This window comes from Miniopterus schreibersii (genome assembly GCF_964146895.1).
Source record: "Miniopterus schreibersii genome assembly, chromosome: 6".
Lineage (NCBI taxonomy): Eukaryota > Metazoa > Chordata > Mammalia > Chiroptera > Miniopteridae > Miniopterus > Miniopterus schreibersii.
Window position 1 is genome coordinate 72,425,404 of NC_138107.1, and position 15,773 is coordinate 72,441,176.

Genomic DNA, 15,773 nt, shown 5'->3' on the forward strand with positions numbered 1-15,773 from the left:
GCTTTCACCCCGGCCTAAAACCCCATCCCCGGTGCGGGAGTCGCCCCCTCCTCCCCCCCGCGCGCCCATTGCCGCCCCCGCAGCAGTGAGTCAGAGGCGGGCGCGCTCCGGCTCTGGAGCCCGGGAGCGTGCCGAGCGGGAAGACCGCGGCGTGGCCGCCGAGCGGAGCGGGGCTGCACCCGCGGGCGTGGGGCCGGCCCTGGCGGCCGGGGCCGGGAGCGGCGTCGGGGCAGCGAAAGGCGCAGACGCGGCCCCCGGCCACCTCTTCCTGGCCCCGGGCTCCCCGCCCGGGCCTCGCGGCGGCGCGGGAACCGAGCGGCAGCGGCGGCTCGGCCGGCTCCGGAGCCCCGCGGGCTGCAGCCAAGGCGACCGCGGAGGCGGCGGGCAGGGCGCGTGCGCACTGCAGGGGCGCCAGATTTGGCGGGAGGGGGAGTGTCCAAAGCTCTTTGTTTGATGGCATCTCTGTTTACAGAGTTTACACTTTAATATCAACCTGTTTCCTCCTCCTCCTTCTCCTCCTCCTCCGCGACCTCCTCCTCCTCCTCTCGCTCCTGAGAAACTTCGCCCCGGCGGAGCGGAACGCTGCTGCGCGGCCGGGGAGGGACGCAGGCAGGCGGCGGGCAGCGGGAGGCGGCAGCCCCGTGCGGTTCCCCCGGCTCCCGACGGAGCCCCGCGCCCGCCGCGCCATGGCCCGGAGACCCCGGCACAGGTAACGGGGGACCCGGGAGGGCGGCCGCATGCGGGGGCGCGCGGGGCGCCAGGCTCCGGGAGAGCAGGTGGGAATAAGACCCCGGATCTTGTGCGGGGCTGTCAGATCCCGCGAGTACCTGGAGCCTCTGCCTCCGCAGCAGAAGCCGCTGGAGAGACTGACGAATGGAAGAGTCTCTGCAGGAAACCTATCAGGACGTCGGGAAGCACGCCCTGCGGCTCGTTTTGCAAGTTGCACGGGGATACATTTCTCTCTGGGGGAGAAAAAGCAGCACGTTCCAGCCGGGGGCAGAGCGGTGCCCACCGGCCCCCGGGAGCCCCCTGGGTCCCTGGCTGGATGCCGCGGGTGTCGGCGCGGGAGCCGCAGCCTGTAATTGCTGGATGCATTACTATTTATGTGGACCTGGAGATGCGGAGCATATGGCAGATATAGGGAAAATGCCGGATTGTTTAGTAGCTGCAGGTAGTTCATTTAAATTTCATTCATTCTTTATGTAGTCGAAGAAGAGCGTCAGCTGACAGGCGGCTGGAAAAAAGATTTTAGGGGAGGAAATGAGTCTCTACGTTTGCAAAATTGTTTTAAGCCCTGGCTTTGAAGGTTCTAATCGTTCTTCTCCGGGAGGCTATTATTTCTAATGCAAACATTGCACGCGCGCCTCACCGCACATGTCACCGCACTTGGGGTGGACGGGTGAAGTCCCCCGACGCTTTGGCCGGACGGAGAGGGGGAAAGGGAACAGAGAAGGGGGGAGACACTCGTCCGAACTGTCAGTCGCTGGCGCTCCCGCTTCCAGCCGTCTCTGGACTTCCCGGACTGGGCGCGCCGGAGCCCCCTAGGAACCGCGGGGTTCGCGGGCTGGCTCGGCGGCCGTCCAGGTGGCCACTCCACTGAAAGGGACGGAGGCGGGCAGCACCCAAGGCCACGGCCGCGCAACCCGGACGCAGTCCCCTAGGGCTCTTCCCCCGGGCTAGAGGTCCGAGGGAGGCGCGCACACGTGGACGCGGCTGAGGTCGCGGCACCCGGATCCCGCCGCCTTAGGTCGCCAAGGCGTGGGAGGGGTGACCGCACGGACCCTGGCGACGAGGTTCTGGGGAAACGTCCCTGGAGGCAAAGCCAAGCCGGCCTCTTTTGCTCGGGGTGGGACTTTCTTGTCCTTATTTGTTTTTGAACCGGCGATCTCAGGTCCCCGCGCGGCACTGGGAAGTTGTAAAGCGCGTGGGCGCGGGGCCTGCGGCGGCAACCTCGGACCCCGCCGGGCCGCGCGCGTGGCTGCGCGCTGGCGGGGAAGGGAGGCGACTTGGGGCGGGGGCCGGCTCCCTGCGCCTCGCCCTGGGCCCGGCCGAGCGGGGCGGGGGTGCTGCGCCTTAAGTGGTTTCACCTTCGCTTTGGGGACTTAACTGTAGAGCGCCGAGGTCACCTGTTTTTTCTGAGAGCAGAAAGTGGGAAGAGGTGAAGGAGAGAGCGAGGCGGGGGCGCTCGGAGGCGGCGCGGGGGAGGCTCGGCGCAGGCAGCTCTAGCTTGTCCCCCGCGGGGCGGGGCCTCTCCGGCTGCGGCTCCCAGGTATCGGAGGGGGAGGCGGCCTTGGAGGGGCGGGAGCCTTGAACCTGCCTCAGGGGGAAGAGAAACCCGGCTGCGGGCCCGAAGCCGTTTCTTGCAGGGCCGGCGTCAACTGGGCAGGGATTATTAACCAGGTCAGCGAAATGAGTCTGAACCCCTTTTCTAGAATCACAGTAGCGGCCACAAGGCACTTCCTCCCGCTCCCCTCCCTCTTCCCAACCCCCAACACCTCTCTTCTTTTTCGTTTCTTTGCACGGTTTGTTTCCTTGACAGAAGGCAACATTCATAGTTGTACTCTTGTAACCACACCAGGTCTAGCAGGTGGGGGAGTCGAGTGCATCAAGCCTGAAATCAGCCTTTGAAAGTTCTCTGACTGTTGGGTCTGAGATCTTGTCAGAGCAGATGAAGGAAAAGTTATTTCAGGCCCTTAGTAGAAATTAATCATGCCGCTTCGGCGACCGGGACAACTTCGAGCAAGGAAATCACATGCAAATCTCCGAGGCGAGCCCCCGTGCCCAGCCTGCGGATGGACCCGGGAGCCGTGCGAGCGGCGCCCGGCTCGCCCTGCGCGCCCACGGCCCCTGCGCGACACCACGTTTCCCCAAGACTTTGCTGGGGCACATCCCTGCTTCTGTGCTTATTTTGTAAAAGGCACGGAAGTCATGGAACCATTATTTATTAGCACTGGAAAGTACCTTAGAAATAGAATCCAAGCCCTTGATGTGTACGCGAGGAACTGAGGTCCTGAGAGAGAGGAAGTGATTTGTCCCAGTCACGCAGCTAGGTGGAGGCAAAACTGGCCCTGGCACCTCTTGCGTCCCGAACCCTGGTCCCAACTGATGCGTGTTCTCTCTCGGCTGCTGTTGGCTGCCCCCTATGGGCGGTTGAATATGTTGCTCGTTTCTGCGCGTTGAGCTGTTTTCAAGAGAGAAGTTCTGAAAATGTAATCTCCAGATCCCGCCAAACCGAAAAAGTTAAATTGAGTCGAACCTATGGCTCCGCTTTTAGATTACTCTGATTTTCTTGGTATCCCGGATATTTCACAAGGGTGCCACTTCGTTTGGGGGATTTCCAAGGAGTTCCCTGCGAAGCTTTCAAAAGATGCTGACCTACAGCTCTGGGTTTCTAATGATGTTTTCACTTAGGATGCTTGCGTTTTTTATTAAAGGGAAACTATTGTAATTACGGATTCAAAGTTTAGTGCCTCTTGTTGACACTGCAGAACAGGACTAGAGTCTTGCTTGAAGGGATAGACGCTAAGTGAAAGAAATGGTTATAGATTATAAATATAGTTTAATGGCCTTTGTTTGGTGTGTGTGATGGTATTTTACGTTTGGATCGCATCCTACTTGTCACCACGCATCCTGGACCTTCAGATTGTTTCCTAAAATAATAGTTTTAAATTATAAGATCCTCAAGTTCAGGACTTTGGGTAAGCACTTTTGTTTGACTTATACAGGGTGGATAATGTACACTTGTAAGTTAGTTTGGGAAGATAAACCTGGTGTAAATATAAACTTCCTTTTAGGAAAGAATAAGGTGCATTATGGTATTGCTTTATATCATTTTTATTGGTCTCAGCTTCATTGATTTCTCAGTATTACTATAAATGTTATTGAAGTTTATAAGATAGTGTAATTTTTCTTCATATCTTAATTTAATAAGTAAAATTATAAGTAAAAGTAAACCTTGACTATACTCTCATTTATTCAGTATATGATTAATTAACATTAAGTATAGAGTAACTTCAAAACTCATCAAAATTCATAGTTTTGGTCAACTAGGTAAAAGAAAAGCTCTTTTGAAAACAGTAATGGGTTCTTTTAAAAGCCACCTGGCGGAATCCCTCAATTTTGAATTAAGTACATTTTAAGATATTTCAACTACCATTCAGTCAGAGGTTAAAAAAAAAAAAGAGTTAAGTAGTTAAGTATGATTCTGACTATCAAGTGACCTAATTAATTCACTTAGTTACTGTGGAAACTGAGTATTGTAAACGTGGCCACAAGTTGGATCAGCCTGGCCTGGAGTTTTGAGCTGTTTGACATGAATGTTATTTACAGAGCAGATCACTTGATTGTCTCATCCTTCCTCGGGTTTTTAAATCCTTTCCTCTTAGATTCTCTTAATCTTCTAATCTTTAAGGGATGACTATAATTATATTGTTGGGTATATTACTTTATGAATTTTTTCTCTTAATAAAACACCAGTCCCATTGGAACAACATAACTGAGTTGTTTGTTGTATTTGGGAAATATTATTTAAATATTGTGACGTATGCCACAGATCTTGAGTGTATACTTAGATAAAGGACATGGGCTCTTGTTCCTTCTATTGTCCTTAACATTAAGTTTTAAACTTAAACCTTCATTGGTTGGAAGGTTGCCAGATGTGTAACTTGTCGCTGTTCTAACAGTAACAGCAGGTTTAAACATGCAGAGCAATAAGAAAGTGCCAGGTCCTTTGGCGTATCTGTGGAGACCAGTAACAGTAGAACCAGTTTACAATGCTAGAGCAACAGAATGCAGAAAACAATCTTGCTGTGCAAGTGTTCAAAGCTTTATCGTCATAACCTTTGCAAAGATTGTGGAGGAGTTTTTGTGTAATTTTTGCAATCCAGTAGTTTAAATCTCGTTTCAGTCCACATCTGCCCATTTTTTATTTCTGCAGCATATACAGTAGTGATGAAGATGATGAAGACATTGAGATGTGTGACCATGACTATGATGGGCTGCTTCCCAAGTCTGGAAAGCGTCACTTGGGGAAAACTAGGTGGACCAGGGAAGAGGTAACTAATCATGTTCTTAAAACATGGGGGGAAGAACCTAGAATGTATCAATTTTTGAAAAACAGAATTTCAGCTAAACTACAGGGGCTCAAACCCATCATCAGGCTCTTTGAAATCACCCTAGCCTGGCTGTGCAGCAGACTCATGCTTACCTCGCCACTCCCCCATAGATTCACTGTACCGCAGTTTCCAACCTTGGTGTCGTTTGTTGAATGTCGTCTCCTTCTTACTTTGCGCTCCATCTGTGTTTCCCGCTGCCTGTTCCACCCTTGTCCTTAGGCCCTGCAACTTCTTACTACTTCTTCATTACCTGAGAAGATATCGCCTCTCCTGTGGGCCGTCCCTCGCTTCCCAGACAGGTTGGATGCATCCTCCAGTCACTGGCTACGTGTTCTTACTGACTGTTGCGGTCGCATATATGCGTCCCTCTTCCAGCAGGCGACCACTCCGAGTGCCGGGCTGCACTTCTGTTCATTTTTGTGTTCCCTGAACCCAGAATTGCTTGGCACGAAGTGGAATATCAACACATGTTCCCTGAACACAAATGGATGAATTGCTATTTCCAGAAACAAACAAAAGAGTAAAACAAAACACTCATAGAACTTGTCTTGTTTTCATGGATTCGTTTAACATTCTTGATGTGTAATATCTAGCATTACACAGAGCCATGCACGTGGAGGTCTGTTCTAAAAGCAGTCAGTAATGGAAGGGGGTATATCTGCTTCTTACCTTTTTCTGTTAGGAATGAAAAAATACCTAAGGAGAAAAATTATTAATATATGGGAAAAATTGCTTTTTCTTTACAGTTTCAAAAAGTTTGCGTCTGATTTTTAAAGATTTTATGTTAGAAGTAATGGTATTGACTCTTCTGTAGTTTCATTCCACCCTACTTCACTTAAACCAGAGCTCCTCTTGATAGGCAAGCAGGACTTCCAGTGAGGTCCATAGGAATTGCATATCTTACCTGTGGAGATTTTGACTTAGATGGTCCTTAGACATATAGAAGTTCTTTTGTTAACTCTGGTTTCCTAATTCCCATGTCTGTGTCATACCAGGGATCCACATTGTGGGTGAAGTCACCTGTGCAAAAATGTGAGGGTTCTCTTTCATTTGATAGAACATGTTTAGAAAGAGTGGACTGAAAGATTTCCCTCTGATGTTTAGTGTCTTCTGTGTTCTAATGAGTTTATTCTCTCAAGTTCTGTGTTCTAATAAGTTTAAATTATGCATATCTTGATACAAAAACTAAATGATTTTCTTTCATCATACATGCCTTCAAATTTAATTAAGAAAAGTGATCCTCCTTTTTTTTTATATGAAAGAGGTTGAACTAACTGTTAGAATAATGGTGGAACTATGTCTTACTCAAGATCCTATCTATTGCCATAGTTAAATGTCTTGAATCTAACGTTGGAGTTCATTTTTTTCCCCCCACAGAGTAAAACTTTTAGCAGTAACCATGAATTAAACATTCACGGAGCCAGGCATTATGCTAAATGTTTTGCATAGTTACTTCATGTTACCCCCAAATAACCCTGTTGACATCAACATTCCCATTGTAAAAATGACAATACTAAGGCTCAGAAAAGCAAAACGATATACCCAAGGTTATACAACTAATCAATAACTGAGTCAAGGTTCAGTCTCTGGTCTGTCTGATTGTAAATAAATCTATGCTCTAAACCAGCATATTACATGAATTATCTGTTGTATGTGGATATTTTTGAGAGTTTTTTTTTTTCTGAATTAGATTATTGAATTGATTTCCCTTTACTCTAACTTGAATAGAGTTGTACAGTAAATGACTGATATCCTCAGATTACCTTTAAATGTCTTAGGATGAAAAACTAAAGAAGCTGGTGGAACAGAATGGAACAGATGACTGGAAAGTTATTGCCAATTATCTCCCGGTAAGTTAGTAGTTTTTTCTTTCTGTAAAAGGGAATCTCCCAAAGATTTAAGTACAGTACAGTATTTTAGGAGAGTATATTAAGGCATTACATATTTGCTATATATAGGAAGTAGGGGGAGAAATGCCTCATCCATAACTTGTAGTGTATATTGTCATACATATAATTGGGGTTTCTAAATTCATTTGTTAGGATAATATAAATTAGCACTTTGGTGATTTGTTATATGGTAGTTGACTAACCTTGTGATATTTCTCCCAAGTTAGCTTCTTTTAAATTTCCTTTTTTTAGTAGCCATCCTTTTGGTATCCCGGTTTAAAATTTTGGAGTCCTTCTAGACTTGCTTCACTCCCCACCCCCACACCTGAGCACTCACTTAAGGTTCTGGATTCCCTTTGTCATAGGCCCTTTCTTTTCATTCCTCTCACTTCCACAGGTCAGGCCTCTTTCCCTCTTCTCTGGGTGATTACAATGGCTTCATAACTGGCTTCCCTACTTGTAGCTTTCCAGTTTTGTATGCATTGGCAGAGGGAGCTTCCTAAAATGCAGCTAGCTGTACCTTGTCTTTTCAAAGCCAACAACAGTGACTCAGTCTCACAAATTAAGGGCACTGCCTGGACCTGGCGCACAGAGTCCTTCCATATGGCCCCAACATACAGCACCAGTTCTGTTTCTGACTTCCTCTCTGCAAGCAGATTTAGTTGAATTCATTTCTGCTTTCCCTCCTCTGGGCTTTTGTTCCTGGTGATGCCACCTCCTAGAATGTTTTGCATAGTTACTTCATGTCCTTCAAAGTCCGTATCAAGAGCTTTTCCGGACTCCTCCTAAGGAAACATCATTTCTCCTCCTAAGAGGCGTTCCTTTTCCCACCCCAATATCATTTTGCTTTGATTTCTTCTTGCATATGAATCAAATTCTGCCTTTTATTGATCATGTATTTATCTTTCCCTTCTTATAAGATGACAAGCTTTTACAAGGGAGGGCCTGTCTCTATTCATCTTTGTTTTGAAATATTAATATTGGCGGCCCTAAATTGAAGCACATGTCTTAGTCTGAATGGGAGTCATTAGAGTGGGTTTCTGTAAGAGCTTGACCTTGATGTGGAATCTCTAAGCAGGCTTAGTCTCAGTCCTAGGTGCTTTCACGTGCAACAGGCTGAGGTTGAGGTTAAGTTCAATTCAGAGCCATATGTGCAACGTGATGGTGTGCAATGTGATGGTCCTTCCTGTTCACATGGCAGGACTGTTGCCCTCAGGAGGAAGAACTTCTAATTTTAGATGCAACTTTGATATACTCTTTGTATGTTCTTTAGCTGTAAGTATTGAGGGATAGGTGGGCTCTCCAAGCATGCCCTAGAATGTTCTTGAACATTTTCACTGTATGTTTTCTATGTATGATTCCTATTGTAACAAAGTCTTCATGTGCACTTGTCACATCATATCTGTATGACTGTGTACTTGATCATATTTGTCTAGAATCGAACAGATGTGCAGTGCCAGCACAGATGGCAGAAAGTACTAAACCCTGAGCTCATCAAGGGTCCCTGGACCAAAGAAGAAGACCAGAGAGTAAGTTCCTTCTTCATTGGCATGTGAATCATAATTAAGAATATTCCCCAAACACCTTTGTTGAATGTTTCCCAACTTGAAGAAACAGGTAAAGCGTGCAAACAGGAAGCAGAGGACTCTATTCCCATATTTGCCATGAATGAAAGCAAGTTTTTAGAAATTTTCTAAAGCTCTTGTAACAGAATGATTACGTTGACTCATTACATAACGTTAAAACATAGGTTATTTTTGTGTGTTTATCTGAAGGTGATAGAGCTTGTACAGAAATACGGTCCGAAACGTTGGTCTGTTATTGCCAAGCACTTAAAAGGGAGAATTGGAAAACAATGTAGGGAGAGGTGGCATAACCACTTGAATCCAGAAGTTAAGAAAACCTCCTGGACAGAAGAGGAAGACAGAATTATTTACCAGGCACACAAGAGACTGGGGAACAGATGGGCAGAAATCGCAAAGCTACTGCCTGGACGGTAATAACATGTCAAAAAATATATTCATTGGGAAGCATGAGGGAGTGGGTATTGAACAGTGTGTTTTAAATGTATGGTGAGTGAATTATGTTCCATTGATCATGTTTCACTAGTTAAACCAGATCCTTAGCTTTTAGAACTGGGAATACGTCCAGAATCCACCCAACACTGAGCCTTGGGCCAAGTCATTGAACTTCCCTCAGCCTCACTTTTCCCATTTTAAAAATGAGTAATAACCCACTTCACAGGGCCCATGTTAGGATCAAGTAAAATAAATGTCAAAGCCCATTGTAAACTACAAAACTCTAAACATATAGAATGAAACCTAGATAGACGGTTTGTCTCTGGTCTGAGTTCACATAGCTGGTTAAGTGACCAGAGGACCCCGGCTGCCTTTTTCGTGATACCAGCCTTTTGTTATACCACTTAGCTTAATTTTTTTTCTTTTAAAGAAAGAAATAGTATACTTGTAGAATTATCATACCGCTTCCAGGTTTTTAAATAATGTCAGTGTTGTGCCTTCTTTCTAATGAACAAAGCACAGAGATGACCTCCTCATGAGGGTTATGTATGGAAGCTCATTTTTGTCCCTTCCACACTTAAACAGTTATAACAGATTTTTTGGTAAAGCTTACATAAAATATATGTAAGACAAAATATTTTAAATATGTTTGTTCTTGAGCTTTATAATCCAAAAGTGGAGGAAGGGTCATTTCGAAGAAGGCCACGGCTCTGATGGCTTATGTAGTGTCCTCCTGTGATGTTCCAAAGCATTTCCTTCCTGGTGAGTCAGGACCCGCTTAGAGAATTCAGGAGGCTGATGAAAGGACGCCTTTTCTCCCATTTGGTCTGAGAGGATATGCTGTTGATTCCTCTAAAAATTTAAGGGGCGATTGAACTTCCTCTTTCTTTAGCATACATTCCCCACCCCCGTCGAAATAGTAAAAAGGAGTCTTAAAACGGTTTCTTTGAATTGAGAAACTGTTTTCCTGAGAATCGAAAGACTTTAGTAAAAATGCTTTGCAGTTTGAAAATATACTGAGAGTTAGCATCTTTCCCTTCTGGATCTCGTTTTCCATTCTCACTTCTGTCTGGTTAACAGAACCATTTGAGGTGGTTTTCAAAAGGTGGGAGTTTTTTTCCACTCAGAATTTCTGGCTCATGCTACTGGAGATAAAGAGAGGACAGCAGCATCAATATCATCATTCACCCAACTTTACTGAGTATCTGTTGTGATGTACGTGTAGGTCCCGCTAAGCCAAACTCAAAGGAGTAATTTCCTACGACTGCTGAAACTTTACGTTTTATTGGAGCCTTGTACCACAGTCAGAATAAACATGAAGGGTTGCTGTATTGAAAACACTCTTATCAAGGAAATGAAATGGTTAAAAGATTTCAATACTTATAGAAACTACAACTCCATATTAGGTAATTAAGAGAAATGTATGGATTGTAAATTAGATAATAGAGAAAGCATGATTTTAGGAGGTAGAAAAGACTGAAACGATTAAGAAGAAATAACACTATTAGTGGACCAAAAGAAAAGGTCTCTGTTAGAAACAGTTTTCTGTCCATTAACTCTCTGTCAAAAATTGAAATTTTTGTTTGTGAAATTTGTATGTGATATATTTCTGTGCAGAACTGATAATGCTATCAAGAACCACTGGAATTCTACAATGCGTCGGAAGGTCGAACAGGAAGGTTATCTGCAGGAGTCTTCCAAAGCCAGCCAGCCAAGTGTGGCCACAAGTTTCCAGAAGAACAGTCATTTGATGGGTTTTGCTCATGCTCCACCATCAGCTCAACTCCCTCCAACTGGTCAGCCCTCAGTGAACAACGAGTATTCTTATTACCACATTTCTGAAGCACAAAATGTAAGCCACTCCTGAGAATTTGGGTTAACAAGAGAAGTGGTTATTTTAGCTCCAGGTAATAATTCCCTGCAGTTGCATACTTTCCAGAGAGCTTTCATAAACAGGACCATGGTGTAGGTATTGCTCTTCCTGACGTGTTTCTGGAATCAAGGGTATTGAATGATTTGTCCAGGGCTATGCAACTCATAGAGACGGAGTGCAGACTAGAGTCCAAGTTGTTCAGTTCTGATGCTGCTTCTAATCTAATTGGGAGTTGGTGTTTGAGTGTAAACTTACTTAACAGGTCCTGCTGAAGAAGGATGGGGGAATGGGAATGCAGCTGTAGTCAAATACTTTTCTCTCCCAAAATGAAAGTGAATGTAATATTACATTTAAAGAGGAGATAGTTTGACATTGAAATTCAACAGACAGTGTAAGTTCCATTCTGGTAGTGATTGAGCAGAAAGGTCTTAATTTATTCATTCTGTGTTTACCTTTTTACTCCAAGTCAGGAACAGTTGTTTTGTTTGTTTGTTTGCTGTTTAATTTTTATTTATTGATTTGAGAGAGAGAGAGAGAGAGAGAGACATTGATTTGTTGTTCCACTTACTTATGCAGCCATTGGTTGATTCTTGTATGTGCCCTGATTGGGAATTGAACCCGCAACCTTGGTGCATGGGGACAATGCTCTAACCCACTGAGCTACCGACCAGGGCTCAGGAGCAGTTTTGTGACACTGTTCTCTGGTGTCTCCTTTTATCCATCTTGGATCAGTGTGACTCCTTCTTCATTTCCTGATATTTATACTTAGGGAAAGAAATATTTTTAGTGAGTGGACAGAAAAGAATAAAGAAAAAAAGTCAAGAAACTTTAATCTTTGTATTAACAGTAAGAAACAGTGAAATTGACCTAAGAATAGAGAACTCATATGCAAATTCTATACAAAACCTATTTGTAAAGAGTTTTGACATGTATTTGACTACAGACTTTCCAGAAAGGTCTCAGGTGAATGAACTATCATAAGAGGTTCTGTGCTATTTATTAAAACTCGTATTATTCCCAGAGAAACATTTTTATTTATAAACAGCTAACGCCATCAGTTTTTCCCGCCAAAACTCCTTTATGCATTCATGAATGTTTTTTAGATTTATTTTTCATTGTGTTTTTCTCTAATTGAGGAGTGCTTCCTGCCAGGTCGATGAGCACTTTACGTTTCTTTTACTCTGATGCCTTAGCTATTCAGCCGTTATTAAAGGCCTGGCTAAAATTTCAAATTAGAGCCTTTTTTTTTTTAATGTTTAGTGAATTTAATCAGTGAAGTTTTGTTTTTTTTCAGTCTAAAGCAAACCGTCAGAAGCCAAGTCCCATGAGGCATGTGTAACCATGAGCGGCTCATCCTTTGTTTTGCCTTTTTGTTTAGGTCTCCAGTCATGTCCCATATCCTGTCGCGTTACACGTCAACATAGTCAATGTTCCGCAGCCCGCTGCTGCAGCCATTCAGGTAGGAGTCCTTTACGGTCATTTCATAGAGAAACTCCTAGCGTTTAAGGTACCATTTTAGAGACATGCCTTATTTATTTCTTCTAAACACTTACAGTCACCTGACCAACTGAAGTAAAAAGAGCAGGGACACATGGAGGGGTGGGGGGAACTCCAGCCAGCCACCTAGCAATCTTCACTCGTACAGAGAGTTTGCTTAGGGATTCTCGGATTATCTGACGTTATAAGCAGTTCATCAGTCAGCATCCACTTTAGCCCCAGATGTCACATCGCTCCCTTACATCTAGGATGGCATTCACAAAGATTTCGACTGTGGCCCAGTTCAGCTGGCATTGGGTTCAGGCCTAGGCTCTTTGGGCCGTGTGTTTCCTCGTGACTGCAGGCCACAGCCATTGTGTTTACAGCTTCCAATCAGGCTCTTTTTTTCTCCCTTAACTTTCAATTTCAGAGACACTATAATGATGAAGACCCTGAGAAAGAAAAGCGAATAAAGGAATTAGAGTTGCTCCTGATGTCGACCGAGAATGAGCTCAAAGGACAGCAGGCGCTACCAGTAAGGACGTCACTGTGGGCTGAAATGGGGGAAGAGCAGCTCTGCCTCAGTGCTCTTCTGTATCTTTCCCTTCTCTTCTCAATATTACATAATCCAGACTCTGTATATCCATTAACAATGTTTAAACATGGGAAGTTGCATGAAATAAGACACAGTTGGAATAAGAATGTCAACTAAATTGGAAGTAGTCTTTTTATGTTTCAGTAGAAACTCAGTATCTATTAGTGATTGTCAGCATTGGTTTTTTTTCTTTACAGGGACTGTAATCAATTCAAATACTATTAGGGATAAAATGAATGAGTATGGGCATTTTGTACAAAGCTTTGTATCTATATGATGCCTGTTCATTTAACTTTTTCTTTATAATTTTCCTTAACCTAGATATTCATGCTTTATGATTTCACACGTGATTTGACGCATGCTCAGTGTATACGTGTGAAAAAGATGCGTGTGCTCTCTCCAAGAATGACATTAGCTGCGCGCTTTTGTTTGCGCGTGTGAAAGCTGTGCAGACCATTACTAAATGTTGACATCTTTTTTAGTGATTGGGCAGCAAACAGGGAAAGCAGCTTGTGCTTTGTAACAAACGTAGTTAACCAGCCAAGAGAATGAGAGACGTGATACAGAGTAGGTGTTCTTAGGAGTAAAATTTTTTTTGGTTAAATAATAAAATGATTATGTGCTTTTGTTAGTTGGACCAATTTTTAACTTGAACGTTTTGCAATTTCTCCTGTTGCATGGTCATGCTGAAAGAAGACTTCTGTTAATTTGCTCTTCTGCTTTCCTAACCACGTAGATTTGGCAGCCCTTCACTGCATCAATGCAACCCTTCACATTAGGAAGGGAGGGATAGAAGCAGCACGAATATATGCAGATAAGAGCAACTCGAACACTTGCATTGTCCAGCCTTTATGTAGATTAGAAAGAGAATAGAATTCTTAATTCACAGCAAACATTAATGGTCCTACTAGAAATTATGTTAAAGTCGATTTTTAACTCCATGTGAGAGCCGTGCTTTGTAACATAGTCCCTCGTTTGCATTTTTAAACAGAAGGATGACAATTAAGGTAATCGTAGATGACAGACTGTACCACCATTAAAAAGCAGGGTCTTGCATTGATAAAAGGAAACATCTTGACAACTGTTTTATAGGCGCAAGTTCTGGATGATGCAACTACTTTTATCTTTCCTCCAACAGCATCTGATACCTTGTGCAACCTCATTGCTAAGTTCCTTCTCCCTTTCTTCTCCCCGCTCTTTCTTTACTCCCCCACCCCCCTCCTTAGACACAGAACCACACATGCAGCTACCCCGGGTGGCACAGCACCACCATTGCCGACCACACCAGACCTCATGGAGACAGTGCACCTGTTTCCTGTTTGGAAGAGCACCACTCCACTCCATCTCTGCCTGTGGATCCTGGCTCCTTACCTGAAGAAAGCGCCTCTCCTGCAAGGTGCATGATCGTCCACCAAGGAGCCATTCTGGATAATGTTAAGAACCTCTTAGAATTTGCAGAAACACTTCAATTTATAGATTCTGTAAGTAGAATTGTTCAGGCATGTTAATGTTTTTGGAAGGGGAATGAGGAAACCCGTTTCTCAAATCATTGCCATTTTCTATAGCAACTACCGTGTTATTAGCATATATTAATGTAAAAGTAAAAGTATGATTTTAGTCTTTGTGTGTAGGTTTTTTTCAAAGATCTGACTTCATAGGCTACCCAGATAAAAGGTAGCTTTTCACACATTTCCTTCAAAATGCATATTTCTTTAAAATAGTGAAGTTAATGACCTGTAAGTAGAGCTTGGGTTATGGGAATGATCTTTGAGTTATTTTTTTATCTTTAATTTGTTCCCTTCTTTGTGTTTCTCTAGACTCGTGCTTTGCTTTTGGATAGCACATTAAGAATTATGTTTGCTCAGAGCTTAAAGCAATACTTCAATATATTTGAAGTGGTAATAAGTTTATTGGTGGTGCATGGCTTTCTCCACAGAACACGGATTATTGATCACCAGTACCAATTGGTTCACTGAGACAAACCACCTTCAGTGAAACAGACTTGAGTTCAGCCCCTCAAAAGCAGACGCTCAGTTGATTTCCCTTGTTTCCCAGTTGTTCAGAAAGCCTTCATTGCACACCCATCAGATAGGGGATGAACACTGCCAAATGGGCATCTAGAAAGGGTGTCTTTTTGCTTTGGATTGCATGCAAATGCTAGAGTCCCCGAGGTCCCTGCATCACTCACGTGGCACCCGCCGTGAGGCAGCATGCAGACCGACCTGCAGCGGATCAGAGCAGTTGTTAACCCTGAAGCTGTTGCTGAAGAAATCAAACAAGGGGGCCAGGCAGGTGTTTTCTTTGCATTCAGCATCTCTTTCTCAGTGCTGTTTCAGGTGATGGCTCACATCATGCACACACTGTCTCAGAGCTCTGCGCCTCCCACATTGTTTCAGGATTCTTCACCATGGTGTGACCTCAGCAGTTTTGAACTCTTTGAAGAAGCAGCATTTTCACCTAGCCAGCAGCACGCAGGCAAAGCCCTACAGCTCCAGCAGAGAGAGGGCAATGGGAATAGACCCGCGAGAGAGCCTAGCAAAGGCAAGCTGAGTGAGGGTTCGCTTGGCCCGCGCAAGCCCGTCCCGCCTGCGAGGCAAAGCACAGTTCCGCTGGTCATCCTTCGAACAAAGCGGCGCCAGGCCAGCCCCTTAGCCACTGGCGACTCTAGGGCCTTCGTAGTTGCTGACGTCAGCAGTTCAACTCCCAGTCGGTCCCCTGCCAAAAGCCTGTCCTTCTCCCCCTCGCAGGTAGAGCACGGTTTCTGCACAGCTGTCACTAATTTTCAACAGAAAATTGAGCCTTAATAAT

At 44.7% G+C, this 15,773-nt stretch overlaps 1 protein-coding gene across 2 annotated transcripts in view; it reads left to right on the plus strand.

The window, feature by feature from the left end:
• Positions 1-468: 468 nt before the first annotated feature.
• The window catches only part of MYB (MYB proto-oncogene, transcription factor), a 33,824-nt gene continuing 18,519 nt past the window's right edge, over positions 469-15,773 (plus strand). The window contains exons 1-10 of one of the 2 annotated variants that reach the window (XM_081140579.1): positions 469-709; positions 4,937-5,054; positions 6,893-6,964; positions 8,440-8,532; positions 8,779-8,999; positions 10,639-10,873; positions 12,273-12,353; positions 12,801-12,905; positions 14,192-14,446; positions 15,362-15,712. In XM_081140579.1, coding sequence (XP_080996705.1) covers positions 687-709; positions 4,937-5,054; positions 6,893-6,964; positions 8,440-8,532; positions 8,779-8,999; positions 10,639-10,873; positions 12,273-12,353; positions 12,801-12,905; positions 14,192-14,446; positions 15,362-15,712 — 1,554 coding nt within the window. In that variant the 5' untranslated portion in view covers positions 469-686. The remainder of the gene's footprint in view (positions 710-4,936; positions 5,055-6,892; positions 6,965-8,439; positions 8,533-8,778; positions 9,000-10,638; positions 10,874-12,272; positions 12,354-12,800; positions 12,906-14,191; positions 14,447-15,361; positions 15,713-15,773) is intronic. The other variant, XM_081140578.1, reaches the window with a different exon arrangement.